The 10,300-nt window shown below is 44.8% G+C and overlaps 1 protein-coding gene across 2 annotated transcripts in view; it reads right to left on the reverse strand.

Moving 5' to 3' along the window:
• The window catches only part of UHRF2 (ubiquitin like with PHD and ring finger domains 2), an 84,279-nt gene extending 77,757 nt beyond the window's left edge, over positions 1 to 6,522 (reverse strand). For both annotated transcript variants that reach the window (XM_030467559.1, XM_030467560.1), the window contains exon 1: positions 5,940 to 6,522. In XM_030467559.1, the coding sequence (XP_030323419.1) occupies positions 5,940 to 6,092 (153 nt within the window). In that variant the 5' untranslated portion in view covers positions 6,093 to 6,522. The remainder of the gene's footprint in view (positions 1 to 5,939) is intronic.
• Between the last annotated feature and the right edge of the window lie 3,778 nt (positions 6,523 to 10,300).

Genomic DNA, 10,300 nt, shown 5'->3' on the forward strand with positions numbered 1-10,300 from the left:
CACACTCAATCAACAAGACTAGTTTTTGCTAAGAAATTCACTTTTCCAGAAGCTTTGTAACTAAAATTAAGTGTAGAAGCCTACATTCCAAGACCACATTCTCAAAAAAAAAAAGTGGTGTTTTACACAATAACTACAAGATTATTTGCAAAGTGTACAGGCAGTACCACCGCATTCTACCTTTTGATCTGGACTAACTATAACCCAAAAATTACTCCATTGTACAAAATTAGTGCCAACAGCTGAAAATCAAGAGCCACAAAAAAAAAGACTTCTTGACACAATCAGAAGATCAAGGTGAAGAGAGCCATTCTCAGCCTCAACAAATGGCCTCTACAAGGTTCAGTTATGCACCTCTTTAAAGTTAAACTTTCTAATGCAAAGTTCAGGTTTTAAGACTATTTCTTCATTTATCACTAGGCAAGTTACAGAAAAAAAACCCACATTAATTTACATATGACTTTCTTCTTGCATGGTACTCCAAATCCAATTAAAGGAACATCTGGTCATTATACTTACAGATGGAAGACAGAGCAACAATTTTGCTCTTTTGAAGTTCTCAAGAAGCTTCTAATCAGGTAAATAAAAGTCCACAGCCATCTTCTAGCCGATATTTATAATTACCTGATACTTTTTCAAAAAAAACCCATAAGTATGTCAAAATATAAAGCTGCTCTGAAATCCTTAGAAGGAAGTAAAGGCTCATCCATCTTGCGTTTATTAGATGAAAGTGGTCAAGTACCTCCTGTATGACAGGAGGCCTTGCAGGGCACAGGAAACTGAAGTTCAGCAACAGTGGTGCCAGGGGGAGTGAATTATTATCTGCAGCTTTTAAAGGAACTTCTCATGAAGAACTGATTATTATCTGAACCTTCCATAATTAAGAACAAAAGTCTAAAAAATATATACACAATAGCCCAATATACCAGGGAAGTTGTTAACATAACAGTTATCAGGAATAGAGATAACATAACAGCAATTAGGAATAAAGATAACATAACAGCAATTAGGAATAGAGATAACATAACAGTAATCAGGAATAGAGATTCCACCAAGAGTTTTTAGAGATTCATAACTTCAATTGATATAAAAAATTATATCAACATTTGATCAAATTTAATCATTGGAAATCCTCATCATCTAGTTGCCAGTGTAGGCCATGCATCAGGTGTGTTCCACATCTATGGGGTTGTGAGGTTTTTTAATACAAAAGAGAACATCCCATTTCCAAGAAAAATCCAAATCAACTGAAAAAGTACAGGCACTTGACTATCCTAACTAGATTAGATGAATAAATTATACATGCCACAAAATACAGCCTTAAGGCTGACTATAGTTTATTACAGTATAGAGTGTTCTTCCAACTTCCTAACACTGAAGTCATGAATACAAAACAATAAACTGCTTTGTTTTCATATATGCTTTGCTTTTCCTTCAGTTTGCTTAGGTGTTTTGAGTTACAAAGATAATGCTACTAAGAAATAGCAAACTACATTAGTAGCTTTACAGTAAAAATTTAATGAGGCTGATTTCAGTAAGCAAGTTCTGCAATCATATAAAAAAAAACCTTACTAATAGTGCTACCAAAGCTACTGCCATATGAGTTTCAGCTATACTGCATGAATGTTTCAGGAGTTTTGGAATGCAGTCTGATCTTATCTGCCCTGTAAACTCCAGATGACTCTCTCATCGGGCTGCTAGCTGCCAGCTTCATCTGATAAAGGCTATCACTTCCTTTCTAAGACTTCTTAAAACCGTTTCCCCAGGATACAAAACTCAAAACTGCTCCAGCTGAAGATTTCTCACACTCAGACTCTGCCTCAAGCAGATGGGGTTTGGACAGATTCAGCTGAAAATGTTTACAATTTTCCAAACAAAACAAAGCTGGAAAGAGACTGTGTTAAGAAACCCAATTGTTTTATAAACAAGTTTAGCACTCCCATTCTTCAGGGAGAGACTTCACAAAAAATGGAGTCCTTTCTGTCGTTCTGGAAATTCACACAAGCTGTTAAGTATTTAAGAAGCCCTTAAACACACAGTTTACAAACCTACAGCTTAGAAGCTTAAACTCACACGAGATTCTAGCCAGTGCTCGTGCCAGCCCAGGCCAGAAGAAGATAAAGAGGTCTTGTATAAGGAAGACTGTAGGTAAACGAAGGCATGTCCTACTGCTGGATTTGTATCTGTGTATTTCACTAACACTGCTTCGTCACAAAGATGCTTTTGTGCAAAACTAAAGCTCCTGCACTTCTAGCCCTCTACTGTTTCAGTTGAATTTGAAAAAAAACAAACCCATAAACACTTAGTCATTACAGCATGGGCCTGACAGACTAAAGAGCTTGCACAACTTACACAGCTAAATAACATGACACATACCATATTTTTTGTGCATAAAAGCAGAGCCGAATTTCTTCTAATGAAGTAAGCCCAATTTGCAACAGCTTCCACATCAACTAACTAAATGGCTTCAATACTCTCTCACTTCACCTGCTGACGTCAATCTCCCATGAAACAAATTTGAAGTGTCTTCCTCACCAGTAAGGCTAACAACTTTAAAAGCATTACCATTCACTGCTTCTTGCATATGCTGGGAATAAATGTTGGGACTTCAATGTCTTCCTTCCCTTACTCTGGTAATTACTATGGGAAAGCCACATCAGATGATGGTTTCTTTAACAAGAGCCATTTACAAGTTTTCACAGAATTCAAATTTCAAACAGGTGGGGAGAGGATGATAGAAGAATCCAACAAGAGATTAATTTTTATGTTCCATTAACAACACAAGTGTGCACATTTGGTTCTAAATGAAACATAAGTTGGTATTAATATGGCTGCAGTCTTCAGGGCAAAGTTCTCTGGCAAGTTTTCAAATTTAGATAAACTTCAACATCTTTTTACTGCTCTATTTTTCCAGCATCATAACTGATAAGTAAAAACCCCACAATAACTATAGCTTGGTCCTATCAAAAATCTATTCTGACAGTCTAGGATGCCAAGAATTTGTCTAATATATAATATCCCCTTCACTTTTATGAATGAAACTGAGAGCTTTACCAAGAAGAGCTATATAGGTTTACCAATTAGGACAGATATGCTGCCAGAAGACAGACTGTCTTGTTCTTTTTTCTGAATTTTACAGGAATTCCACACAATGAATTGTTACTTACAAGTTAAGACAGAGTTACCATATAACAACACAGATAAGGTATCCAATGGAGCTACTCCGCACTGGAGCAAGGTTAAGATATTATTTATTCCAGCATAAGAAAGTATTTGTGTCCCTCCAAGAAAATCCTTCCAGCCAATCATCCAGTTTCTTCAAGAGACATCACTGTAGGTTTCTCTGGATTTCAGTTCAGTGAATTTCTCTGGCTAACTGCACACTTGATTATCACACTACAGTAAAGTACAATGCATAAGATAATACTCCCTTTACTCAGAAGGTTCTACCTCAGTCTGCAAAGTTTTTTGATTTTCTGGCTGATAGACATATTTTAACCATTAAGGAAGCAAGAAGTACTGCCGACATAAGATCCTGCATTTGCATCTGTAGGTCAGACAATAGCACATTACACTCTACCACAAACTACATTAACTACATATGAACACTTTTAAAAAACTGGAAAATAATAGCTCTAGCTCAAAATGCTAGTTGAAGCTCTTCTCTACTGCAAGCTAAGATGGAAGCTATGGAAATTCAGCCCCTGTTTAGTGGCTCATTTAGGTTTCTGTATCCTTATAACCTAACACAACTCATTTTTAGAAAATTTAGCCAATCTTCTGGTACCCACATACTTAAAAGGTCCAGGTATTTCTGGAAGTTACCAGAGACACTAAGCATATAAAATAGGAAAATGGTTATGAATAGATAATGTTTTCTCCAACACATGCAGTAATATTCAGTTCTTCCATGTTTCCACCTCAGAATACTGCTTTATATTCACCTTGATTTTAACTGAAATACCCTTTTTTATTCTTAATTATATCACAGCCCTGAGAGACCCGAAATTGCTTACAGTTGCCATTGCTCATGTCTTTCAACATCTAGTTTTACTTGTGCAAGCACAATCCTTCTGACTTTTTTCCTACTTACTAGCACCATGGGATCTAAAAAGCATTCATATCCATCAGGGAAGCTTCAGAATTAGTTATGGTAATTGCAAGAAAATGGACATAAATGGCAAGTCAAGTTATAAAAATAGGACCTCCCTAACTCATCACTGAGCAGGATCCTACCTGCGTCCTAACTGGACAAACTAAGTACTAAATTCACAAATGCTGCTTATGTAGGCAGCTTTAGCTATAATATTTCATTATTCTGCTTTCTTAGCCAAGCATTCTACAAATTAAAACGTTCAAGCTACTGACTGGCTATATAGAAAAGCACAAGTCACTTCAGGCTCATCTTCCCCGATTCTTTGGTACACCTAGCATCGAGCTCTGCACTGAAAGAAGAGGTGTGCTGGCAAAGCACAAAGCTGAGCTGAGCTGAGCTGAAGTTACACAACTTCAAGATTTGATATTCTTTGAGAGAAACATGAGACTGCCCATAAGCCTTGATGGACACATCCTCACAAATACTCATTCCTCGCCAAATTGCAGAACACAAAAATTACTTACTTGCCACTAAGTTCACAATCTAGGCTTATCATATAGCCACTAGTGTTCACATACTAGTCATAATGAAATTTCTTTTCCATACTTTTTTTCCTCTTATTTGTAAATATACACACTCTATCTCTTTTGAGTCAGAAATCTCACTGGCTTCCTTGCATTACTCAGTTTAGTTAAAGAATGCAACAGTTATTTGATGTGAGAAACTGCACCGCAGAAGCAACACCCACAAAAATACACCACACATGCAACACGGCGGGTTAATAGCTCTGTCTCAACGCCTCAAGCACTGAGTATACCTCATAGTTTATGTAATGCAACTTGAAAGGTTACACCCTTCAAAAGATATTGCCTGAGGCTGTGTATTCGGCTGAAAATGTATCTGGCACAGCAGACGAGGGAAGCATCGGCTCACAGACAGCTTCCAGCCCGTCACCCACACCGGTAACACTGTGCACAGGGCTTAAAGAGGCGCGTTTTCGGCCTCGGTCCCGCCCGCGGTTGCCCGCGCCGAGAAGGACCCGGGCGCGCAATCTGTGCCCGCGCAAACTCATAGCCCATCCCGGCCCGGTTCTCCCCCTCCCCGCGAGGAATCGCGAAAGGTTCGAAGCCAGAGGGCTCTGGAACCGTTACTCCGCCGCGGGAGGGGAGGGCCGGGCCAACCGGGGCGCACGGAGCCGCAGCGGTCAAGGACGGGACACCCCACTTGGCACCGCTTCTCCTCCTCCTCTGCCCCCGCTAAGAGCGGGCCCCAAGGGCGGCGTTCCGCCGGGGAAACCGCCCGCAGTACGGCCGGGCCACACGCTGCCCCCCAGACGGGCCGAAGCAGCGGCGGGGCGGGCGGAGGGAAACGGGCTAAGCCCGATCGTGACGCTCCCCTCCCGGCGCCTGCGGGGGAAAGAGCGGAGAGGGGCTTCGTTCCCCGTCGCACCTCTCCGGCCACTCTGTCACTTCGGTACGATCAAGGCTGGGGCTGGGGGAGGAGCCTCCCGCGATTCAGGTGGGAAAACAAACACACAAAGGGGCCTCTCCGGCACCCGCTCGCCGTCAGGAAAGACGGCGGGCAGGAGGGCGCCGAAAACGCCCGCGCTGGGTCCCCCGAGCCTCGGGTCAGGCCATGGCTCCCTCCCGCCCCTCACTTCTCTCTAGGCCCGACAGGACGGCAGTAAACAAAAGCCGGGGCCAGAGGACGACACATGGGTGGGGATGGGAACCTCAGCGCCCGGCCACACGTAAGAGTCCAGCCCGAGATGGGACGAGAGACGGGGAAAGCGCCCGTCCGTCTCCACCCCGTCTCCATCCAGGTAGGGGCGTTTCCACCTCACCTGCTTGCCCCGGTAGAAGAGGCGCTGGCGGTCGGGACTCACGCGGAAGGTCTCCCGGATCTTCTCCCGCAGGCACTCGATCTTGGTAAGGCGGCTCAAGTCGTCGATGGTCTGGGTCTCGGTGCCGTCTATGGTGCGGACTTGGATCCACATGGTGCGCGCCCTCCCACTCGCACTGCCAGCCGCGGGATCGGGACGCAGGTCCGGGGCAGGACGTGGAAGAGGCGTCCGCTCCGCGGGTACCTGTCTGCGGTGTGCGAGGGAGAAGGGGAGGGGGCCCGGGCGCTTCCCCCGCTCTTTGTTCGGCTCAGTGGGGCAGGATTTTTCAAATCCCGCGGAACAGAAGCGAGCCTCCCCGCCCGCCGGGCCGCCGTCCTCGCTCGGAGGGGGGCGGAGAGCGAAGGAGACTCGAGCCGACCCCCCGCCGCTTCCCGATCGCCCGCGCGGCCAGCCCCCTGGAGGCGGCACAAGGCGAGACGGAGTCTGGCGGGAACCACTGCGGACGGGGCTAACGGGCGCCACCGAGAGCCATCTCCCAACCCCTGGGAGTGTTTACCAGGCGCCTCGGCTCTCACATGGAGGTCACGGCGCCAACGCCGCTCTCGCGAGAGCCCGCAGCCTCGGCCGTAAAGAGACAACAACACCGGGGCGGGACGGGGCGGGACGGGGGTCACCCCTCCCCCCGCCGCGCCGCATTCGGCACCGGGCGCGGCCCCGCCCCTCTCTCCTCCTCCCCCCCCTCCCCTCCGTTCCCGCCCCCCGCGCGGGGCTCGGCTGGCGGCTGGCGCGAGGCCGTCTTGGGGAGGGGTTGGCGCGCGCTGGGGAGGCGACCGTTAGCGTTTCCATGGCAACCGAGCGGGAGGGTTGCCCGGGCTCCCTCCCTGGGACGCTTTGCCCGGACTCTGGGGCTCCCGGGGCCTGCGGGCTAGGCCGGGCCGGAGAGTGGCAGGCGTTAGAATGGCCGAGCATCCATCGGCTGCCAGGAGAACCGTGTGTGCTAATGAAACCCAGGCCCCAGCGCTCCCGAAAACACAAAATCTCATCCCAGACAGATTCGGCTCTCCCTGAAATGTACAGATTAAGTCTGGCTGAGTCTGGCGTATTAGATAGGTGAAAACATGGGTCAAGACTGGAAAAGGCTCAAGGCTCATTTGTAGTTCATATCTGTAGTTCGTATCTGTAGGTTTGACACTGTATTTTTCTAAACTGGGCAGTTCGGAAAATTAACATCAGAAAAGCCTGGATTTGCCGTGCTGTTGCAGGCTAACCCTGGTAGGCTGCCGAGCCCCACGCTGCCGTTCCCAGCATGGGTGGAGAACAAAATCAGAAGGGAAAAAAATGAGAAGGCACAGGCCAAAATAAGAGCAGTTCTGCGGGTAAAGAAAAAACCGCACAAGCAGAGCAAAATGAGGACGTCAGTACTTCAAATTGAGAGGCAGATGTTGGGCTAATTCCTGGAAAAGAAAGCTTCACATGTACGTAAATAGGTTACTTTGGAAGACAAGTGCTGTAATTCCTACTGTCCTCCCCTCTTACTTCACCTCCCAGCTTTTGTGCCTGAGCACGACACTGATGCAGCCTGAGATCCCACACGTGGCAGCCGCTGCAGCCCGGTCCCTTCCCAGCTTTTTGCACACCCTCAGCCGTCTCGCTGGCTAGGCAGTGTGAAAACCTAACATCTTTGATCCTGTGTAAGGACTGCTTAAGCAGTAGCTAAAACATCCCTATGCTATCGGCACCATTTTGGTCACAAATCCAAAACACGGCACCGTACTAGCTGCTACGGAGAAAATTCATCCCAGCCAAACCCAGTATGCATGAATAGTAAAATACAGTAAAGAACTATAAACATGTATTTAATACAGGACTCACTAGAAACCAAGAAAGGCAATAATGGATGCCTTTGAGATTAATTCTGAGTGGCTTTATTATGTAAAACTTTGGCAGCTGGACTAAAATACAGGTTTACAAGATCCAGATAACGCCTATTATTTTTCATGCTTTTTTTGGTACTAGGTGTTATAAATGACACGGAGAGGGGATTGAGTCAGGGAAAGGAACAGTTCAAAACCAATGGCTGTTAGCATGCTGTTTATTAATCAGACTGTTATTAATAGCAGATAACTGCATCGTACTGCCTCCCACAGCGGCTGTCCAGCTGGAATTGCTGCAAAGAGGCAAACCTCAGCACTTCACTCAGGAGCAGGGGATTGTGCCCTCCCTTCAAGGTTTTCCAGGCAGCTGTGCACAGTAACACCACAGGGTCCTGAATGTGTACACTCGTACGCATCCACAGCAGCTTTTGCCTTCTTGGATGTGGTGTGGGTTGCATTACCTGTTGCCTGTGCTAGTGTGTGCCGGGGATTTTGGGCAAGTTCAGCAGCTTCTTGCCAATTTTTGCTTACCAATTTTTGCTCCAGAACCAGTATAAGTTTTCGGGGGGCTTTCAGCTGTCTCTCAGTGTGTGGTTTTCTTCTCTTTGTCTTCCTATTGTCTTGGTAACTATTTCCCCATCCACACCCAGAGGAGCCTACAAAGCCCCTGAACATGCACAGCTTTCTTACATTATTGTAGCAAAGATTCCTATATTTTACTTCCTGGTCTGAAAATCCCACTGCAGTTTTGAGTTAAGGCTTGGTTGTTCTGCCTTTGAGCATGTGCAAGGGCAGCTGAACAATAAGGAGTTTCTTAATCCTGCAAATGTGTTCCTTTTCATCCTCACACATCTACCTCTTTTCATCTTACATCTGCCGCTGCTCCTGTGATAGCATACAACTTTCTCTGGTGCTGCTGTCACAGTGTGTCACCAAACTGCCATCTGCAAAAATTCAAAGTTTGGTGTTCAGTTTGTTGGTTGTGACAAAGGCTCAGGCTCAAAGGCTGTAGCACATGTGACTTTGTGCAATTTTTCAGCCCCAGCCTTCTTGGGTTCACTGAAACATGCAGTGATTATTTAACATGGAGGAGTACAGTAAGAATGTGGTTTAATAGTCCTGTCTGAAAAAAAACCCAGTAAATTACTCTGTCTTCAGTTTTATCTTAGCTACAGTCCTACTCTACACTAAAAGGAGAAGAGTCTCCTTATAATTCCATTTGCAGAATACAGCCTGCTTGTGGAAGCAAAGAGTAAAATGTGCCTGTCTTTTGCAGTGTGGAAAAAAGATCTGAAAGAATTCTGAAATGGGACATGTTTTACCACATTATGGAGGACAGCATGTAAATTTGTGCTAGGGAAATAATGGAAAGTGGAGGGTGGACTTTCTAGAACAGAAAACTGAGAAAGAGAGAGGATTAGTCTGTTATAACACAGTATCTGGACATATATTGCCTAGGTGGGATTGTAAAGAAAAGCAGATCAGGTTGCTGATACAGGAGTTAATGACTAGAAACAGCACTTTCCTATGGAGTGGTTATAGGTGGTGTGTTTAATAATGCACAGTGTGGACTGGAGATTTCATTATCAAGTGAAAAACAGTCTATAAAAATTCTCAATTGGAGTCTGAAAGAGGGTGTGAAAAGGGGCATTCACTGAAGAGCTCAGAGGAAAAAGAAAGGTACCTGTTCAGAAGGCAGTAGTGTCTTCTTTGGCATATGGTGATGCTTGTGAGGAGATTAGGTAATGCTGAGTAGTAGTGTGTGCATGATGAGTTTGGGTGTTGTTAGCTGAAGAATTACTAGAATGAGCAAGACAGACCAGAAAATAGCCAAGCATATGAAAGTAAAACATGGAAGTAGTGAGGTAAGTGCTAACAGTGTCAAAAAACCTAAAATACATAGAAAAGGGAAATTGGCAATGGGACTTTAGATGAGACAATGCTAGCTTTCAGAGGAGAACTATAGAACAAGAATGAGAATCTGAATCAAAAATTTAAAAAATTGAGAATGACATAACAGAAAAAAAATTATTTTTAAAAATAATTGTTTTCATTGTGTTCAATAATATTCATCAAACTGGGCTTTTTGTGAGCTAAAGTCATCAAACTCTTAAAATTGTGGGGTGAAATATATGTGCTATCAAAATGGGATCTTTGCATTTGCAGGCATTTTCCTAATTTTCCATGGGTAGGTTGCTTTAGCATGCAAAGATTGCTTAAGATTATGTTTGCTCTGGTATTTGAAACTCTGTCTGAATTCTTAAGATGTCCAGATGTTGTATTACATATTTTATGTTATCAGTAGGCGACCTCTTGGTTGAACAGCTTTAGCGTGGATTAAGGCATAGGGATAGACCAGAGATGAGACTGAGAAAAAGACAAATGTGATGGATACACGAGGAGGATGTGGAGGTATGGAAGCATCATACAGACTGATGAAGGAAGCAGAAAGAATCCAACAGAAAAGGGTTATGTGTGCCACTGAGT

The sequence above is a fragment of the Calypte anna genome, chromosome Z (genome assembly GCF_003957555.1).
Source record: "Calypte anna isolate BGI_N300 chromosome Z, bCalAnn1_v1.p, whole genome shotgun sequence".
Lineage (NCBI taxonomy): Eukaryota > Metazoa > Chordata > Aves > Apodiformes > Trochilidae > Calypte > Calypte anna.